General features: G+C 46.0%; 1 protein-coding gene, 2 non-coding genes and 3 pseudogenes across 6 annotated transcripts in view; all 6 read left to right on the top strand.

Moving 5' to 3' along the window:
* The window catches only part of TRIM37 (tripartite motif containing 37), a 171,627-nt gene that overhangs the window by 38,499 nt on the left and 111,732 nt on the right, over positions 1-21,396 (top strand). For all 4 annotated transcript variants that reach the window (XM_040336828.1, XM_040336830.1, XM_040336827.1 and 1 more), the window contains exon 10: positions 10,294-10,344. In XM_040336828.1, the coding sequence (XP_040192762.1) occupies positions 10,294-10,344 (51 nt within the window). The remainder of the gene's footprint in view (positions 1-10,293; positions 10,345-21,396) is intronic.
* On the top strand, positions 3,634-3,852 carry LOC120930041. The gene has a single exon (XR_005747574.1). It is a non-coding gene; the product is annotated as a small nucleolar RNA U3 (small nucleolar RNA).
* On the top strand, positions 5,528-5,747 carry LOC120930035. The gene has a single exon (XR_005747569.1). It is a non-coding gene; the product is annotated as a small nucleolar RNA U3 (small nucleolar RNA).
* Positions 6,755-6,864, top strand: LOC120929987 (annotated as a pseudogene).
* Positions 7,138-7,314, top strand: LOC120929841 (annotated as a pseudogene).
* On the top strand, positions 8,451-8,649 carry LOC120930048 (annotated as a pseudogene).

The raw sequence follows: 21,396 nt of genomic DNA, 5'->3' as shown, positions 1-21,396 counted from the left end.
GCCAGCTGTCATTCAAGCAGCTGGGTGAATCACTATAGTTGGGATTTCTCCTGAGCCTAGAGCTGCTCTGCCGCATAATCGGAGCTATTGTCGTCCGTTTTTTCCTTTTTTTTTCTTTTCGAATCACTATCTTATAACTGCAGGTAATTTGGCTGTCTCTGCAGTGCTGAACATTTCTGTTTTGAAGAAATTTGTTTAGAAAGTTAGAAATTGCCAGTGCTTTGGCATTCATAGTCAGGGAGCTATCGCATGTCATGCTGCGTCAAGGCAGGGGGTTTGAATCCTGTCCTGGACGGCACTTTAAATTTTTTCCTGCCTGGGCAATTGGCAGGCGGAGGTCCTCATTGGTGTTCTCCCCATCCCCTCCCCAGCTGAAAGATAAGAATTTTTTACGCAATCGGTTTACGCATCTGAAGCCCAAAGGTGGCATTAATTCCATCTTAGATTGAGTTCTCAAAATGTTTGCATTGCGTCTACAGTATTTAGTCATTCATTCTCTCCCTTCATCACTAAGATTTCTTGGTGTCCATCAACATACAGGAAGTATATTTTCACCTTCCCATCTTTATAGATCCTCAGCTTTGTTGTGAGTGACAAATGCTATCAGTTTGTTGTCTTTCCTTTTTGACCTTGCCTCAGCCCCAGGAGTTTTCACAAATGTTCTCTCGCCAGTTTTGCATTTTCTTTATTTCGGAGGCATTTCAGTCCTCGGATACCAAGATAATCTGCTTCTGCGAGTGCAGACCTCCTTGGCCTTGGACTCCAGTGTGTCAATCACAATGCTGAACTCGGAACATAAAATTTGTCATATTGCTTGGAGTATTTGCGTCTTCTTCAGGATCCCTTTCAGATCAATGCCTTCCAGCCTCAGGAAAAGTTGATGGGACTGCAGAATCCGGTTCTGGAACTAAAATCCCAACGCCAGTGCTGTGATTGATGGTATCCACTTTTGGAATCGTCCTATTTGTGTAGTTTTTACTCCAGAACTTGACCTTGAAAAATTCTTATGGCGTGGAACAAATCTAGTTTTCTCTGGACAAGATGGTCCTGTTATGTCCTCCAACCAAGATGTGTCTGTCACAGTGGCTTCTCTCTGCGGCAAGTTTTTGTTCTCCTATATTGGAAAATTGTCATTACGGATGCCAGTTTTCTAGGTTGGGACAAAGTTTTGCACCCTCTGTTTGAGTTTGTTGGTCTCAAAAGAATTGGAGCTTCCAATTAACCATGGTTACAATATAGTTGTATTTTGCATGGTAGGGAGTCATTATTTTTTTTAAATCACTTTTATTAAAAAAAACTTTAACCCCAAAGGAAAGTCTTTTCTCATCTCACATTTAGCATAATATTTTTCTAGTAATGTGAAAAGAGGGTTCTTGCTCAAACTTGGAATAAATACCTATAATTACCTAACAAATATAATAAGACAAACGTTGCATAAAACACAGGTGTAAATTCAGTACATTTCTTTCATTTACTTCCCAAAAATCCCCTGACCCCCTGCGCTCCCCCACCAATCCCAGAATTGCCTGTCCACGCTCACTGGAAGCTGCACAGCTTCTCATGCAAAGTCCTCAAGCTTGTCCACATGTGTGTCCCCAATTATTAGAGTAGAGAAGATGGGCTAATCTTTTCAATTTAAAGCCATTTTCAACTGCAGTTTGCTTGTATTTTGGAGTGGTGGGAAATGACACGCGGTTTCCAAAGGTTGCCAACTCTGGGTGTAAATTAGTTTTAGCATTTCATTTGTGAGGAAAATTGGGTAAATGTGTATACATGTTTGGAAATCTTTGTTTGACTCAAGTACTTTAGGTAAATCTGAACCAGAATCGGAGATGCAAACGTAAAGTGGTTGTTAAGCCACTCTAACCTGTATACACCACCAGCACTGCCTTTTTATTGTTGTATCCCCCTCTGTGTGTTATTTATAAAAAATAAATGCTACAAATACCCCATTTCACACTGCCGAGATTGCGATCACATGACTGGCCAGCTTTCTCCTCGTTCTCCTCTGAGAGATGCATCGGGCAGGGTTGAGATTTCCCTGCTGATGTCGGTCTGGAGGGGAGGAGAGAGCTGGCTGGTCATGTGATCACAATCTCGGCTTTTAAATGAGGCATTTACAACATTTATATTTATAAATCATTCACAGAGGGGGACACTGCATTAGGAGGCAGTGCTGATGGTGTATACAGGTTAGTGTTATGAGAAGAGCAGAAGGGGCAGGGGCGGCTCGCACACAGAGGGGAGGAGGAGGAGGACGACACAGGAGCAGAGAGGAGAGCAGATATCAGGCTGCTGCTGACAGAGCCAAGTAAACTGACCACGGCGTCTGGTCTCAACAGCCATGATACACTGTAGTCAGTTTACAGAGGGGTGGAGAGAAACTGGCAGGATCAGTCAGGTTTTTTTGGGTGTTTCAGGGGGCCAAATGACACAGGACAAGCACTGTGTCATAACATACTTTAAAGAAGCAGGATCCTTCCTTTGTTAAACCCCCCCCCCAAAAAAAAAATGCTTTTAAGGCCTGGTTCACACATCTGCTTTTTTCAGCTTTGCAGAATCACACTATAGTCCATTTAACATGGTTTCCTAGGGATGTAGTTCACATCTGTGCATTTTATGGAACTGGCCAGGGACTTTTTTCTGGTTTTTGGTTCCATAGACTTTAAGGCTCGATTCACACCTATGCATGTTGCTTTTGAGCGTTTTTGCGGTGCTTGCTGCTTTTTTTTCCCCGACATGCGTTTTTACGGCGACTTGCGTTTTTTTTTTTTTTTTTTTTTTTTTTTTTTTAGCAGGCAATTTTAATTTTTTTAACATTTCCTTTAACAACTAGCTATAAACAGGTAAAAAAAAAAAAAAAAACGCAGTACGGGATCCTGCGTTTTTGATGCGGGTCCGTTGAATTCTATTACATGCAAAACGCTGCTTTTTGCGGAGGGAAAAAAAGTCCCTGACACTTTTCAAAAACGCAGAGGCACAAAAAAGCATTGATATGAACATGTTCCATAGGAAACCATGTTAAAAAATGTCCCTGCATTTCTGCAAAATGCATCAAAAAATGCATTAGTGTGAATGGAGCCTAAGGGATCAAAAGTGATGCAAAATGCACTTGCACTATGTAAACTGCCACCTGCATGGGTGTGAATCGGGCCTAAAGTTGGGAAACAATTGTTAATATACCCAACGCCCCTCTCCCTACTGCTGCAACACTTCCATAATTGTTAGCATTTATCAGCAACAAAGGTAAACAGTTTTGTTAGGAAAGTACAGTGTATCTGGTTGTTAAACAGTTAAGGTTTTCCTGACTTGTAACAAAAAAAGTTAGTAAGAGCTACAGGAGGCGGGATAAAGTTCAATTGGGTAAGGGTTGCCAGATATGCAAATGTTGTGACTGAAAGACTTGCAAGCTAGATAAATGAAATCGGAGTGTAAGTAAATCCATAGAAAGACACATGTTATGTAATTAGGAACACGCATAACACATTTCAGAAAACAGTTTAGTATTTGGGAATGGTATTGGTAACTTTTTTGAGTGATTTTTATATATATTTTTTTGTGTATGTTAAAGGTCACTACAACTTGTAATGGGTGCTCGTAACATGTGGCCTTTAAACAACACAGTATCTGGTTAAGACTATACTTTCAGGGATCATTTCTATAGTTTTTGACTGTCGAAATGTGCTCTAAAGTGTACAAACTCACCAATCACGATGAAGAGTGTTAGTGTGTCTTTCTGAGCGCGAAGTGGGCTTACAGTGCTGCTTCTAATTGTAGCTGCTGTTAGTTGTTGATGACCGTTCTCTGCTTTTATTTTAAAGGCAAGGAGGAAAGAAACACAAGCTGAGTGATTGTTTTATTGGGTCTAAATAATAGAGCATTATGTACAATGTACCCCAGAAGTTGTCTAGGAGCACACACACACATATATATATTTTGGTTCTCTTCTCCTGGTAGCAGAGTGAGATTTTATGGTTTCTGCCTAAATTATTAGGTTAAGCTTTTATATTTAGTAGGGATTTAGCTGGAATTTTGAACCATTAGCTGTGTTTTTATCTGCTAATAATGGTTTTAGTGTATTTTTTGCCAATATATTGGTTCGATAAACATTTGTGCAAATACCGCAGGGTCTAAAAAAAATCAGTAGCACCTTCTTTTCCTTCTAGAGGTCATATGCTTTCAGAAAATATATGGTTTTGGGGATCTTTCACAAATTCTGAAAGCTGTAAGGGAAAGATGAAAACCTTCAGATTTTTTGAGAAATTTGGATATTTACACTTTTTCGTCTGTTCAATTTTCACCATTTTGCAAAAAGGCGCAATTTAAAAGTTACAAATATTTGTTATTTATTCACTCAATACAGCTTAAGCTTTTATATTTAGTAGGAATTTTGTAAAATTTGCTGTGTTTTTTTTTATCTATATAAATATATTATATATTTATCTATTATATATAATAGTTTTAGTGTATTTTTTGCAAATATATTGGTCCGATAAACATTTGTGCAAATACCACAGAGTTTAAAAAATAAGTAGCACCTTCTTTTTATTCTGCCTATCATGTGCTTTCAGAAAATGTATGGTTTTGGGGGTCTTTTATTAATTCTTAAAGCTGTAAGGGAAAAATTAAAACCTTCAGATTTTTTGAGAAATCTGAATATTTACATTTTTGCGTACGTTCGATTTTTCACCATTTTGCAAAAGGGCGCAATGTAAAAATGTAAACCTTTTTGTTATTTATTAACTCCATACAGGTTAAGCTTTTATATTTAGTAGGAATTTTGTAGGATTTGCTGTGTTTTTATCTGCTAATATAGTTTTAGTGTATTTTTTACCAATATATTCATTCGATAAACATTTGCACAAATACCGTGGGGTCTTAAAAATCAGTAGCACCTTCTTTTTATTCTAAAGGTCATATGGTTTCAGAAAATATGTTTTGGGGGGTCTTTCACAAATTCTGAAAGCTATACGTGAAAAATAAAAAACAGGAAAAATTGCAAAAATGGTCTGACCACCTGACTGTACAAAATGGAGCACAGGGCCTGGCAACGAAAGGGTTAAATAAAAGAAAAATTAATACTATAGCTATATGTAGTAATCACCCACGGTGCAAAAGCATATGTCAGGTAGAATAAAAAACAAAACCATATTCATTTCTTCTCTGCAATATACACCCATGTTTTATCTCACAACACTAGGAGTACAGGAGTTAGGTTTCTCCTGACTACATTAGTAAGAGCTACAGGAGGCGGGATAAACTTTGATTGGTTAAGGGTTGCCAGGTATGCAAATGTTGTGACTGAAGGACGTGTAAGCTAGATAAATGACATAGAAAGACACATGTTATGCAATTTGGAACACACAACACATTTCAGAAAATAGTTTTGCATTTGGGAATGGTATTGGTATCTTTGTTGAGTGATCTGTATTTATTTTAACTTTTAATTTTTGTGTATGTTAAAGGTCACTACAACTTGTAATGGGTGCTCGTAACATGTGCCCTTTAAACAACACAGTATCTGGTTAAGACTATACTTTCAGGGATCATTTCTATAGTTTTTGACTGTCGAAATGTGCTCTAAAGTGTACAAACTCACCAATCACGATGAAGAGTGTTAGTGTTTCTTTCTGAGCGCGAAGTGGGCTTACAGTGCTGCTTCTAATTGTAGCTGCTGTTAGTTGTTGATGACCGTTCTCTGCTTTTATTTTTAAAGGCAAGGAGGAAAGAAACACAAGCTGAGTGATTGTTATATTGGGTCTAAATAATAGAACATTTTGTACAGTGAATATGTCCCCCAGAAGTTGTCTAGGAGCATGTGGTGTATATATATTACATGCTTTTGGTTCTCTTCGCCTTGTGGCACAGTGAGATTTTATGGTTTCTGCCTAAATTATTAAAAGCAGAAATGGTTGTTTCTAAATTAACTTATGCTAATGTCTTCATTACCATGACAGTGCATGCTTTTAGTTCTTTTTATACCCACCATGTCAATGATGACAACAGGGCTCCACTCAGATGTAAAGGGGACATAATTAACCACTTCCTTAACGGTGAAGTGGTTATGGGACAAATGTAGGGGGTAGAACAATCCCAACTGGGACACTCCTTGGTATTACTTGGATACTTTTAAGTGTATCAGGGAGCTGGGGCTGCATGGAGTTAAACCTGACTTGTGGAAGCCAAAAACTATCCACAAGTTGATTAGAGCAGCGGACATTGTTGAGACTGTTCCAGGCCTTCCTTCAGCCACTTGCAAAGTGGTCTGGAGGCATGTTTCTTCAGAGACTCACCAACGGGCACAGATACAGGCACTGCTCCTTTTGTATCATCCAGGAGGAACTGCTTTGCATGTTTTCCGGGAGTGCCCCTTTGCACAGGGCCTTGGAATCTGAACTTGGACTTTGTGCCACAGACTACTATTGCACACTTCGGTGTGTTGAATTAACTATTTTGTGGAACTCATTCACAGGACATTGACATCGTCTGGCGGGTGCTGTGTTGCTTCAAGGACTCTTCATTGTGCGCCAGAAAGCACCTCATCCACTAGTGGGAGAGGATGTCCATTGAGGACTGTCACAGACTGGTTTACAGTTTGCTCAGACTACAAATTGATGGACTTTAAGGAGGTCTGAAGATTTCCCCTCTTCCCCTGTGGTTTCTTTGTCAGTTTAATAAATCTTCGGGCCTGTGAACCCCTCCCTACCCCCCAATCACACCCGTTAAAATGCAATTTGACAGTATATAACTTGATATTGCTTCTCGACCCTTTGGCTAAGATCAAGTGTAGAATCTGTTCTTATCAGTTGCCAGAGGATGCGCTGAAGCACCTCCTACATGGGGAGGCAAATCCAACGATGTCATTGCACCTGGAAGGACGGTTTCGGTAGTGACTACGCCGAGCTGCCCGACAGACACTGGGGACCGGCCCGTGGTCGAGTCTGAGCCGTCCGTAAGGGTGCTCCTGGTGAGGATGGGTGGCTGCACTGGGTCTGGCTTTTTTGCCGGGTCTTATTCCGGCCTTCTGGCCGGTGTCTGTGTTAGTGCTGTCTCTGCTGAAACAATAAGGCCTTATTTTATCTGAGACAACCATGCAGTAAGATGTCAAATATGTCTTAAGCTGTAACAACATGCCCTCTACTTACCTGGCAGGGGAGACACCATGATCATGAAGGTGGTTCTCCCAGGGCGAGGCTCGGCTATTGCACTCTGGCCGTGCTGATCGTGGTGTCTTCCCTGCCGCTTCTTGGCCTTTTGGCTAAGATCAAGTGTAGTATCTGTTCTTATCAGTTGTCTGCAGAGTGCTGAAGCACCTCCTACATGGGGAGGGTGCATGCAATCCAATGACGTCATTGCACCTGGAAGGATGGTTTCAGCAGGGACTACGCTGTGCTGCCCGACAGTTACTGGGGGCCGGCCCATGGTTGAGTCTGAGCCATCTGGAAGGGTGCTTCTGGTGAGGATGGGTGCTGCGCTTGGTCTTGGTCTTTTTGTCGAGTTCTAGTCTGGCCTTCTGGCTGGCTGGTGTAAGTGCTATCTCTGTCAGCGATCCGGTAGGAGGAGCTGGTAATACCCTGTGTGGTGGAACGGGGTAGGACCATGCAAATCCGCCGGTTTGACGGAGGGTCTGGAGGGGCTAGTATTGGCGGAGGCTGCTAACTGGTGTGGCAGTTCTCCCCAAGAAAACCTTGAAGGGCTCTCTAGCTGGCAGGGGTGGAGGGCTGCACTGGCTGGTCGGGGGGTCGGATATGGAACGAAAAGCCTATGGTGCATGTGCCCCTGGAGTGGCAGTCCAGGGGTATCTGAAGATCACTGTGTGTGAGGGACACATTGATTTAAGATACCACGGTCACTGCACCAGATACACGCTTTTTTTTTTTTTTTAGCACCTGCCTCCTGGGCCGGGCCTTTTGGCTAGGACCGGAGGAATTTTTTATTCCTGGCCGGAGGGCCTGGTCATTGTTTAACCACAATGGCCACTTCTTTCACTCTCCTCTCCACTATCCCTTCCCCCACTTTATTTTATTTAAGCCTGTGTTTGTCACTTTTTTGTCTTATTTTTTGTTTGTACAGTTTTGTTCACTGTGAGATTATTAGGGTGCCGGTCCTCGGGCCAGCCCTGAACGTCTTGGGAGTAGGTGGACATGGCCTTTTGGCTTAGTTCACTTACTCTCATGCGGTCTCCCTTCGGGGGAGCCCCACCTAGTACTGGGAGGGTTCTGTTTCAGCAGTCCCTCCGAGGAAGTTGGGTCCGTGTCGGCTTCGGTTGCTCGGACCACAGTACCTCAGTCCCCGTCTGGAGCCTAACGCCCCGGGGGATCAGGGTTTGGGTCCCTCTTCACAGGAGGACCACTTGACGTTGCACCCGTCTGCCCGTTTTTGTGAACACTCTTTATGTGTGTGCACATTTTTTCTGCACCGGGTGGAGTTTACCGGGTGTTCACACGCCATAGACTTTTCAAAAAAAAATAAAAAAATGTGCTCTAAAGTGTACAAACTCACCAATCACGATGAAGAGTGTTAGTGTTTCTTTCTGAGCGCGAAGTGGGCTTACAGTGCTGCTTCTAATTGTAGCTGCTGTTAGTTGTTGATGAACGTTCTCTGCTTTTATTTTAAAGGCAAGGAGGAAAGAAACACAAGCTGAGTGATTGTTATATTGGGTCTTAATAATAGAGCATTATGCACAATGTCCCCCAGAAGTTGTCTAGAAGAGTGATTTTTATATTGGATCGCTTCTCGACCTATTGGCTAAGATCAAGTGTAGTATATGTTCTTATCAGTTGCCAGTAGGTGGTGCTATGCTGACCGTCCCTAGTACTCGGCGAGGGGGAAAGGTATGGCCGTCGGCAGATGCTAAGCCTGCTGGCGTAGAGGTGGAAGCCTTCTGATTTGGACGGAGAGGCATGACGTAGAAGCTGGTGGGCTGGGCCCCTGGCCTGGATTTGGTGGTGCCTGCCCCAGTCAGTTGTTCGGGAGAGAACCCTTGCTCCTCCTTTCGTCGGGAGGAGCGGGTAGTATTTCCTGAATGTAATTGGGTGGGAGGGATGGGGGTTGTGGGTAGTAGCCTGCTTAGGTGGGCTCTCCCCGACCACCTCTTCTCCTACCTTCCTGGCTGGGAAGGGTGCTGCTGGTCTGGACTGGGGGTCAGGGACCGTTGAAAAGCCTGTGGGGATAGTGCCCCCTGGAGTGGCAGTCCAGGGGTGCTATACATTGCACGAGTGTTTGAGGGGCACTCATCGTGTGGCACCTTAGGTCACTGATCTCCACATACACCTTTTTGACACCTGCCTCTAGGGCCGAGCCTTTTGGCTAGGACCTTGGGAATTTTTGTTTCCTGGCCGGTGGGCCGGCCAACGTGTTGCACGTTGGTCACTTTCCACTCACCTCTCCCACCTTCCTTCTCCCCCACTTTCTTTTTTTATTCTACCCCGTTTGTCACGTTACGTCTTTTTTCTGTTGGTGCACTGCACTTTATGTATGATGAGTAGGGTGCTGGTCCTCGGGCCAGCTCTGAAAGTCTTGGGAGTGGGCGGACATGGCCTTTTGGCTTAGTTCGCCTGCTCTCATGGGGTCCCTCTTCGGGGTGAGCCTCCCCGAGGAGGGTTCTGTTTCGGCAGTCCCTCCAAGGAGTTTGGGGTCTCCCTTCATGGGGAGCCTCACCGAGGAGAGTTCTGCTTCGGCAGTCCCTCCGAGGAGTTTGGGTCCGTGTGGATTCCGCTGCACGGATCACAGTTTACTTGAGTCCCTGCCAGGAGCCTAATGCCCCGGGGGATCAGAGTTGGGCCCTTTTCGGAGGGCCAATTGACGCAGCACCCGTCACAGTTTTTTGTGTTTCACTCTTTGTGTGTGCACATTTTTTCCTGCACCGGGTGAAGTTTTTTGGGTTGTGTTATGCACGCCACAGGCTTTTCAATAGAAAAAAAAACTTCCATAATTCTTATGCAAATAACCTCCTGAAAGTAGACATTTGAAAAGGTTGTGCACTCCCAGTGCCCCCGATGAAGCTATTCAGGCCTGTATTTGGTTGCTTGGGCTCCAAGCACTACCCTGGTGGTGGTACATTATTTTATAGGTTTTATCATTTTTAACACTTACACTCTTGCTTGCATCCCTATACTGAAGCATGGTAAGCACACGCATCATACAACTTATACTGCACAAGAGGAAACATAAAACATGCTTTAATCTCTGTAACTTGGATGGAGTGTAGGCAAAGGCAAATGTTTTCTATCTTTTCCTGTGTTTTAATACTCTAATGTGTGTGTTTTTTTGTTTTGTTTTTTTTGTCTGCAGTGAACTGGTCCCCTCTTATGATTCCACTACATTTGTTCTAGAAAACTTCAGGTAATATTTTCTGCTTTGCTATTAAGCTTCATATCTATTCTTAACCTCATGTTTAAAAAATAAAATAAAAATGATTTCAAGTATATATTCTTAACAGGAAAAATATGTATAAAGTCACGCTAAACCTAATTTGTGGCAATATACCTAAATAATAAATGTGAACATAAACACATATATAAATTGGCATAAGGGCCATAGGTGATAAATGGTTAAAATCAACTTACCGTAAATAAATATTGAAACACTCATGAATGAAATAAATACTCATAAATGAAAATGGGTGAATTTGATGTGAAAAAATTGATAGTGGAAGTCTTTAAATATTCGTAAAGTTCATATGAGTAGTCCAACTGTGGCATTAACACATGATGATAATCCACCCGTGCACAAATCCTTAAAATAAGTGATGTCCCTCTCTTCAATCGTGAAAAGGAAACCAATGTGATGTCCACCACTATATGACAAAATGGTCGGCTTACCAAAACCCCGTGGTCCCGTATTACAGAGGACCCTGGAGGAGTCTTTAATGAATCACAGCTTCACCCTAGGAACCCACCGCAATGTTAATCAGCATGCTCCATAGTGGTAGAAACCAAATGGCGATATGGCATGTAAAAAAAAATGCCTTGCAGAACACAGATGAAGGACCTTGAACAAATATCAGGCTCACTACTCCCCACCGGCTACAATCACGTCACCGGCGTACACGCTCCCCGAGAACCCCGCCCGCCACCGGACACATACACTCCGGTATGGATGATGTATGGAGAGCCGGAAGGACCAAACAGCCAAAAAGATATCCTTAACACAAAAAGAGTCTCCACATTTTTTTTTAATTCTTCTGTGATTAGAGGGTGGCTATGTTCAGGCTCTACAGTCCCACTTGTATGTTGGGACTTGGGGCTATGCGATTTGTAGTTTGCATAGAGGAGTGCACTGCTTATTCCAAGAAAATGGACGCAAGGGCGAAATGCAGAGATTCGGAAACTCACAGGGGACATTACAAGGAGGCAGAGAAAAACAGTAAAAACAGCAAAACTATGAAAACTCATGAAAAATGTATTACAGGTTCGTTAAGTAGAGGATATTAATGGATTATACTTGGAAAATAAGGACCTTGTTTGCTGGCACTTTAACATTTGCATCAGAATGTTGCTCTTTTTGTTAATGCCTAAAAAGTGCATGACAACTCCTATATATTTTAAATCAATCAGCTTCGCAAAAATATAACCAGTTAGACTGGCCATACATTATACAATTTTCTTGTGCAATAGAAGGTCCAACCTAAACACTTTACATTTTTATACAATCAGGATGGCCCTTGTACTAAAATTGAACAAGAAAATTGTATAATGTATGGCCAGCTTGTGCCATGCATTGTTTTTTTTGGAAAAAAAAAAGCAGGAGTTTTTGCTAAGTTGCTTGTCATCATAAGGTATTGTTTGCTCTCCACAGGGTAGTCCTGGAATATCACTTATCGCTACTGACAGAGCTGCCACCCAACTATTAAAGTTATTTGTAAAAGATTTTTTTTTTTCTTTAACAAATGTGCCATACTTGCCTGCTCTGCGTAATAGTTTTGCACAGAGCAGCCCTGATCCTCCTCTTTTGGGGTCCTCTGCCGACACTCTGTGCTCTACCTCTTGTTTCCATGTGCTAGTTAGTATAAGACGCCACTTTCTATGGTAGCACACATGTTTACTTGATGAAGATACATTGACACACACACACATCAGGTCGACTGATGCTTATTACTACAAAATATGGATTAGTCTTTGAGAACTATCTAGGTTCACATCTATGCAGCTGCGGTTGAGGTGTTTTTTCCCAGACGTGTTTTGCAGTGTGTTTTACATTTTTTAAACTTTGTGTTTTTGATGCTTTTTTGCATGCAGTTTTCATGCATGTTGAGTCCCTTTTTTCTCTTTAACACACTGTGTTGCATCTTCTTTTTTTTTTTTTTTTTTTACAAGAAATTTTTTTCCTTTATTGATGCAAAATGATTCAAGCATAATACAACATCGTCTAAAATGGACCAAATCGTGACAAGGGGAAAAAAGGAAGAATAAAGTATAGGCATATATAAGGAACCTATACATAACTCTCTTACGATTGTAGCATCAGCACTGCAGAACACCTTCCAATCCTATCATACCTGGAGCTAAAGCCGGTAGTATGCCCCCACCCCCATGTTCCCCATGTTCTGTCCACGGCTGCCAGATTTTTTCCAAATTTTTGGGGACAGTTCCGGTTAATATACGTTAATTTGTACAGTGGTAACACAGCATTGATCTCTCCCAAGACTCCACCGCCGGGGGGGGAGGAGGCGTTCCAACACAAGACAATTTCCCTTTTGGCATAAAAAAAGAGGTAAGTGAGGAGTAATTTGTTGTAGCGAGGCCTCTGATTGTCGTGTTCAGCCAGGAGCACCAGCTTGGGGGACACAGGAAGCGTCAGCTGGAGGCAGCCATTAACAGTGTCCACTACCTTAGCCCAGTATCTAGCAATCTTAGGACAGCTCCAGAATATGTGGAAGTAGGTACCCTGGCTACGGGGACAATCCTGTGTGCGTTGTGGGTACACCCTATGGGTATAATAAATTCAATGCAGGAACTTGACCTGTATTAACCTCTCTCGTGGATATCAGTAAGGCAGTACTGTCAGCTAAGCAGTCATCCCAATCCTTCCTATCAAGATACAGAATATCGGCTTTCCACTGATCCCAGAGTTTGTCGACCCTTGCAGAGTCATTCTTCAGCAGGTCTAAATATAAGGCAGATGGGGGCTTTTGCAGTCGCTCCTGGGCCAACAACTCCTCAATTGGGTCCATAGATAATCTAGGCGGTGAGGTGAATTGAGCCCGAACAGCATAGCGTAGCTGGAGGTACCAGAAATGCATCCATCCAGGCAATTGGTATTTGACCCGGAGGGTCGTAAAAGGCATCAGGGCTCCCGCTGAAAAGATATCCCCAAGCGTTTCTGATTCCGTACCCAGCCCAGACCTGGGGATAAGGGACCATCTTAAGAGGACGTGGAAGGTTGGGGTTCCCCCAAAGTGGACAAAAAGGGGACCAGCTCCGTGGGCTAAGAAGCCCCTGTCTGCCTACCTTCCAGGCCCTCAAGGTTGTACGAGTCGGTTGCGGAAGCGCCGCATATGCCCTATGCCCCCTGTAAACTAGGTTACCCAGCTCACGGAGCGAACCAAGAACCGCCGTTTCTAGGCATACCGCGCATTACCCTTAGAGAACATACCACCACTGGACCGTGACTAGTACCGCCGCCCAAAAGTAAGTTCAGTAGTTCGGCAACTCCAGGCCCCAACAACGAACAGGAAGCGTTGGGGTCGATTTAGCCAGTCTCGGGGTCGCGCCACCCCATATGAAGGAGCCCACGCATCGATCCACCTCAGCAAAGAAGGAATTGGGCATCCAGGTGGGACTGTTCCAAAAAACATATAAAATGTGTGGAGAAACAGCATTTTCAAAAGGTTTATACGCCCCATGAGGTTCAGGGGCAGGGAGGCCCACGAGGCGCACCTGACTCGAAGCTGGGACAGAAACGGGAGCAGGCTGAGGTCCTTGAAGCTTGAAAGGTCTCTCCTCACCTGGATACCCAAATATTTAAATTGGTCCACCCAGAGCAAAGGCGCCTCCATGCACGGATCGTGAATTTGTGGGTCAAGGGGAAAAACAATTGATTTGGACCAATTGATATGTATCCCCGAGAACCTACCGAAGGTGTCAAATATCTCCAATGCCGCCGTCAGTGACTCGCCCGCGTCCTGCAAATACAATAAGGTGTCATCCGCATAAAGAGGCGGCTAGGGTCTCGAGTGTAAGCGCAAACAGTGCCAGGGATAAGGGACACCCCTGTCGCGTGCCTCTCTGCAAGGAGAAGGATGCCGACAATTGGTACGGATACGAGCCGAGGGCATCCGATAGAGCATCCGCAGCCATCGGAGGAACCTAGGCCCAAACCCAAGCCTGCGCAGCACCTCCCATAAAAAGACCCACTCGACCAAATCAAACGCCTTCTCTGCATCTAACGAGGCGATGACCAGCTTACCACTATTATCGTGGGTTACTGACATGTTTAGAAAGAGGCGACGGAGGTTGATGTCAGTCCCCTTCCCAGGCATGAACCCCATCTGATCCAGGTGAACCACTTTCGCCAGAACCGTAGATAACCGGTTTGCCAGGACTTTCGCCAAAATCTTGCCGTCCACATTTAGAAGCGAAATTGGTCTATAAGAGGAGCAGTCCTCAGGATCCCTGCCCGGTTTGGGGACCAACACCACCACCGCCTCTGACATGGATGCAGGGAGGGCCTCCAGTTGAAATGATTAAGCAAACAGAGACACGAGTCGAGGAGCTAGCAGGTCCTGATGGCGGGAGTAAAATTCTGTCTGTAAACCGTCCGCCCCAGGAGTCTTCCACCGCCTGGAGCTGGGAAAGAGCAATCTGCACCCTCCTCCAAGCTGACATCTGCCTCCAAGGCAGCACACACCCCATCCCCAAGCGTGGAAAGAGGGATCCCGTCCAGAAACTCCAAAAGTTCCTGAAAGGAGTAATCCACCCTGGAGGAGTACAGACACCGATAATATTGGGAAAACCTATAGTTAATCTCACTAGGTGATTGCAACACCCCCCCTGAATCTCTGACTCCGCCTATGTGGGTGACAGCAAACTGCCCTTTAGCCAACCATGCCATTAGACGACCACTCTTATTGCCATATTCAAATATTTTTTTGTGCAGTGGATAGAAGGGACTTCTATGTCCCCTCCACTCTACACAGAGACAACCGGTGTAAGGCAAACTGCCAATCCCCATAGGTCACCTGATCCGGATGTGCCACGTACGCGGCTTCCGACCATCTTGGCCTCCTCCAACTCCTCCAGAGAACGGACAGCCGCCCTCCGAGCAGCGGAAATACGCGCCATATACTCCCCCCTTGGTCCAGGCCTTAAAGGCATCCCAGGCGACCAGAGGAGAAGTAGCACCGGCGTTCTCCAGCCAATAGTGATCTATCCCCTCCTGGACCGCCTCCTGGATTCCTGCCTCCTCAATCTAATACCTGGATAGCCTCCACAACCGTTCCCCAGGGGACCCGAGGGACAGCTTGAGAATTAAGGGGGCGTGGTTCGATATGCCCCTGGATAGGATATCCACCCCTGTAACCTTCCCAAGCATAGATTGAAACGCATAGATCATATCAATGCGGGATAGCGTTTTAAATGTAGTGGAGTGACAGGTAAACTGCTTAGACTTAGGGTTGAAGTGGCACCAGGTGTCCGTCAAAGTAAAGGTGTGGGCCCACTCCGCCAAACCAGGCACCCCCCGTGAGACAGTGTGTAGTCTGTCCATGTCAGCAGTACAGGTTAAATTAAAATCGCCCAAAACCAAGACATCCTCCACTCCATAATCAATCGCCCTCTTCATAACTCCCTCTTCATAACTCCGCCGGCTGTACCTCCCTCCACCGGGTCAGCCGGCGGAGGGAGGTACAGCCCCCACCAATACACACGGGTTGTTTGCAATCAGTGCATGGAGGATAATGTACCTACCCCCGGGGTCAGTCCTAACATCCAAGAGCTGGAAAGGCAGCTGCTTGTGCACCAGGATTCTGACTCCCCTAGTGTAGGTGGAGTATGTTGCGTGGTAATGATGGCCCACCCAAGCTTTTTTCAGTCCCAAGATTTGGGAGCCCAACAAGTGAGTCTCCTGTAACACACAAATATGAGGAGAATGCCTTCTAATATAATTGAGGACCAGAGATCTCTTATGGGCGGAGTTAAGCCCCCTCACATTCCATGAGATCATAGATATCTGGACCATTGCGGTGTGAATGTACCAATGGGAGATGCACAGTACGTTGGGGGCAGTAGCACTCCACCACTCCCGGGGTTTCGTCGGCCGGCATCAACCCTTCCAAACCCCCCACACTGTATTTATGGGCAGTAAAAAAGCGATCATGCCATAGGAACAAACAGAGAACAAATTAATAACTGAAAACTGTAACTCTTGCCCAACGGAGCAAGTAAAACCGGGTCAGCAATGGCCAACCTTCCCTTCCCCCACCCCACAGATTCCACCCAAGGCAAGACTGCATGAAACCCAATAAACCGGCCCGAAGGCAACTAATGTCTGGGAGGCGTGCGTGAATTTCCCAAGAGACAGTGGGTCAGCATCACCTGTGCTCCAGCAACAAACTCAGGAAAGGAGGGACAAGTCGGACAAGTTGAGGGAGCAACATAGGGGTCAAGAGATGCTGCTATGATGTCCTAACCGGGTTGTAGATATCACCTGGTCTACACCAGGGGCACAGTACTTGGAAGTTACAGTTCCAACAAGGCAACGATGACATATGAACAAGAGAATAGAAGTCTAGCAGCCAGCACCGGACAGGGGGGACAGACTGAAGTAACTGCCAGGTATAAGGAAGGGGGAAAGCAGCAGCCTAAACTGAGGCAACATGGGAAACCAGGCCTCCCTTATAGCAGTCATACAGTATCAGGCAGCTCCCCCCCATAGGACAACAGCCAACAAGTTGATCAGCAATAGGGTGCAGTCAGCAGGAAACCAACAGTGGTACATACCGCATTGTGGGCTGCCAATTGGCATCAAGGGCGAGGCACAATAATATGTATAGGACGACAGCCGATCCCCCCAGCCAATGAAGTCATTCCGGTCTGCTAAGTGCACGAAGTAGTGCAAAAAGAAAAAAGAGGGAAAATTGTAATCCAAAAAACAAGGCACCAGGCGAAACAAAAGCAGGAGCGCCGCGGATCTCATCCCAGAGGGGGGACCGTTTCCAGCCATCTTGCAGCTTCCTTTGGAGAGGTAAAGAAACGGACTGTTTCCCCATCGATCACTCTCAGCTTAGCAGGAAAAAGCACGCTATACTTGATTCCCTTGGAACGGAGGCCTGCCTTAACCGCATCAATGGAGCGCGGCTGTCCAGTTTTCGTCTATTTCATTTTGCTATCATCAGCATTGCCAGCACCTTGGTGGTTCAACAGCCCTTGATTGCCTACGGGGCTCACCTGGAGCGGTGAGAATCTTGTCTATCAATGGAGCGCCGGAGCTTCTGAGTTTTGATAGAAAAGTCAGGGAATAGCATCAAGCGGCTATTATCGCGGGTCAGCTCTCCGGCCGCTCTAGCTGCCCTGAGCAGCTCGTCCCGATCCCTGAAGTTGAGGAGCTGCAGGATGAAGGTACGGGGAGCCTTGCGGACTAGGCTGCGGCGGTAGTCTGTGAGCCCTCTCCACTGTGAAGTAGGGGGACAAGTGAGCCGCCAGGAGGAGGGAACGGAGTAGTTCCTCTGCAAACACGGTGGGATTCTTTCCCTCAGCACCTTGCGCGAGCCCCACAATACGAATGATGTTCCTACGACATCTGTTCTCGGAATCCTCAGCGCGGTGCTCCAGCAGTTTCACCCGAGAAGCTGGAGTTTTCTCCCACAGCGTCTTCCACCCAGCCCATCCGAGTTTCCGCCTGGAGCGGACCTTGTCCATGTCCTGGCGGATCAGACCTACATCCATCTGCACCTCCTCCATTTTGTTTGTCAAGGCCGCCTGGCAGGAGGCCACGTTAGCCTGGCAGGCAGCGACGGCAGCCATAACCTCCGGTATGCCGGGCACAGACACGGCAGGTCCCTCCATAGCATCTCTGTGACGCCATATTGACACGAGGCGTCTACTCACCAGACCTCCAGACAGCAGGGCTCGTCTCCGGCGGTATTTTAAGGGGAAACTTGAATTTTTTTACCCCCCTTACCACGTCTGGACTGTCATCCAGGCATTCACCGCCGTTTGGGTCAGTGCACAGCAGGGAAAGACACGGTTAGATGCGATGCAGGATCAATGGGGCAGCAGAGCTCTGCAGAACACGTCCTTTCACTCCGCCATCTTGGCCATGCCGGCCGCTGCATCTTTAACAACCGATGAGTCATCAGCAGTCAGCAGGGTTCCTTGCTGACAACTGAATGTAAAAACAATTGGCAGCAATTAAAATAACGGCAAAAAAAGTTTTCCCCTCTGGGTCGGGTATGGATTTGAAGGGGAACCCCATACCAAAGGTTGTTTTTATTTATTTATTTATATATATATATATATATATATATATATATATATATAATTGTTTTATTAAATGGCATGGGGCCCTAAAATCTATACCAGACCCTTATCTGAGCATGCAGGTCAGGAAAGGGAAGTGGAACAAGCGAGCACCCCCTCCTGAACCATATCAGGCCACATGCCCTCAATATTGGGGGCTGTTTTTTTTTTTCTTTGGGGCAGGGAGGGAGCCCTTGTCCCCAATTTGATGGTGAGAAGGGCCTCTTCTGCACAACCCTGGGCTGTAGTTGTGGGGGGGGGGCTTATCAGAATCTGGAAGCCACCTTTTGACAAGTGAGCACACAGATCCCCCCCCCCCACATTGTGCATGAGTATTGGGGTACATAATACCCCTACCCATTCACCAAAAGAGTTTTTGACAAGTCCTTTAGTGTTTGGTAAAAAAAAAAAAAAAAAAATGCAACACTTTGCCATTGTAGTCAAATATACGGAATGTGCTGCATGTGGGGAAAAAAAAAAGTTCCTGACCCTTTGCAAAAATTCACTGGCTGAAAAATAAGTTGATGTGAACGTGTACCATGTTAAACAGCAAACTGCAAAACATACTAAAAAAGCACATAGGCGTGAACATAGAGTAGATGTCCTTGATGTCTAGATGAAGGATGTTTTGTGCATTTGCTATGGAATAATTAAATGGACTAATTAAATACTGGTGTAGTCTGTGGCAGCTAGGAGAGTGGACTTTTAGTGGCTTGCATTCGGTCCCTAACTGGTGTCAGGCGAGTGTGGCTCAACATGGCGTCAGAAGCTGGGGCTTATTCCCCAGACATCCCTGTGTGGTGGCAACTAGTTCCCCTGCACCTGTGGTGCCTATGGTCGCTTTGTCGTGGTCCTGGATTCTTTCGTTGCTAGGGTGGAAGCAGCGTGCGGTTGCAAGGGGGGGGGAATAAAACCCCACTCCTCCCCCCACCGTCTTCTGGGGGGAAAGCTCTGTTTCAGACTCGGGCTTTGCTGTGGCACACAGCCCCTGTTCTGACCATTCGGACAGTGAGGATGACTCCGTGTCAGCCCAAGAAAGGGCGCTTGTAGGAGCACTTATCACAGTGGTGTGGGTTACCCTAAAGATGGAGGATAGGGCGGGGCATCTACAGAGGTGTCGGTCCCTTTTGGGTCCCACAAGCAGGCCCGCATGGCTAGGGTGTTTCCCTACCTACCTTTGATAAGTTTATTTACAAAGAATGGGAACGGCCGCAGCGGGCCTTTTCGGTCCCAAAACGCATGGCGGTAAAGGTCCCCCTTTGAGGAAAGTTTCCTGAAGAAATGGACATCTCCCCGGATTGTGGACCCCCCCCCTGGTCTCCAGGTTAAATAAGGTAACCACGATTCCGGTGGAGGGGACCCTGGGTTTTAAGGACCGCGCCGATAGGAGTGCCGAGGCAGTCGCCCGGTCCATGTTCACGGTGGTGGGGTCAGAATTGCGGCCAGTATTGGCCACAGCCCTGGTGTCAGACGCTTACTGAAAGGGATTTTTTTCCTCAGTTTAGACCAATACGTATTCTTCTACATATTTTTGCTATAAAAAAAAATCGCAATAAGCGTATATTGATTGGTTTGCGCAAAAGTTATAGTGTCTACAAAACAGGTGATAGATTTATGGCATTTTTAGTTATTATTATTTTTTTTTTTTACTAGTAATGGCGACGATCTGCAATATATATTTTTTTTATTGTGACCGTGACATTGCGGCGGACACATCGGACACTTTTTTTGACACGTTTTTGGGACCATTCACATTTATACAGTGATTGGTGCTATAAAACTGCACTGATTACTGTATAAATGTGACTGGCAGGGAAGGGGTTAACACTGGGGGGCGCTGAAGGGGTTAATATGTTCCCTGTGTGTTCTAACTGTAGGGGGGAGGGGACTCACAAGGGGAGGAGACCGATGTGTGTTCCTCTGTACTGGGAACACACATCGGTCTCCTCACCTGACAGGAGGTGGATCTGTGTGTTGACTGTGCGTTTCCTGCCTTGATCACCGGCAATTGCGGGTGCCCGGCGGACATCGCGGCCGCCGGGCAAACTTGCCGGGTCACGAGCGGTGCGCGCGCTGCAGCCGCGTGCCCTAGATTGCCGGGAAAGAAAGGACGTCAGATGACGTCCACCCGAATCGAGGGAGGGTTCCTGCTGGCGTCATTTTTATAATGGCCCGGTAAGGAAGGGGTTAAGAATGTTACTGGGTGTAAGAGCACGTTGCTTTCACAATCCAGAAAAGGTAAGGAGCCACGCCGTAGGCCAGGGCCCTCCTTTTTTGCTCAAAAGCGTTTTTGCATCAGTCTGAGCTTGCAGGTAAGCGTTTCCAGACCAACAAGGGGTCAGCTGAGGGACAAAAGTGTCCCTGGATTCGCAAGCCAAATAAGCCTAACAAATATGCGACAGCATGAAGGTCTGCCCCCACCCGACTCTCGGGTGGGGGGGGGTCGCCTTTGCGAGTTCGCAGCTCGATGGACCTCCCTGCTTTCCGACCAGTGGGTTTGCGAAGTGGTTTAATCAGGGTACAAGATAGTTTCTTGTCCACCAGGTTTTTTTCCCCTCAAACCTTCATCTTCCGGCTTGATGGGATGCCCTATTGGGGGCAGTGCAGGACCTGCTGAGACGCGGGGTAATAGTACCAGTGCCGCTGCCGAAAAGGTTTCAGGGATTCTACTCCAATCTATTTGTAGTCCCAAAAAAGGATGGGGTCCGTCCAATCCTGGATCTCAAGGCCCCCTCAACACCTTTGTAATGGTACGGAAGTTCAGAATGGAATCGGTTCGCTCTGTGGTCGCTGCACTCCATCTGGGGGACTTTCTGGCGTCCTTGGACATCAAGGACGCATACTTGCATGTCCCCATATATGTCGGGCATCAGAGATTCCTGCGTTTTGCAGTTGGGGAAAATCACTACCAATTTGTAGCTCTCCCCTTTGGCCTGGC

Source organism: Rana temporaria, chromosome 2, assembly GCF_905171775.1.
Source record: "Rana temporaria chromosome 2, aRanTem1.1, whole genome shotgun sequence".
In the NCBI taxonomy this organism is placed as follows: Eukaryota; Metazoa; Chordata; class Amphibia; order Anura; family Ranidae; genus Rana; species Rana temporaria.
Note: the sequence above shows the minus strand (reverse complement) of the source record. Positions and strands in the feature narration are given on the sequence as shown.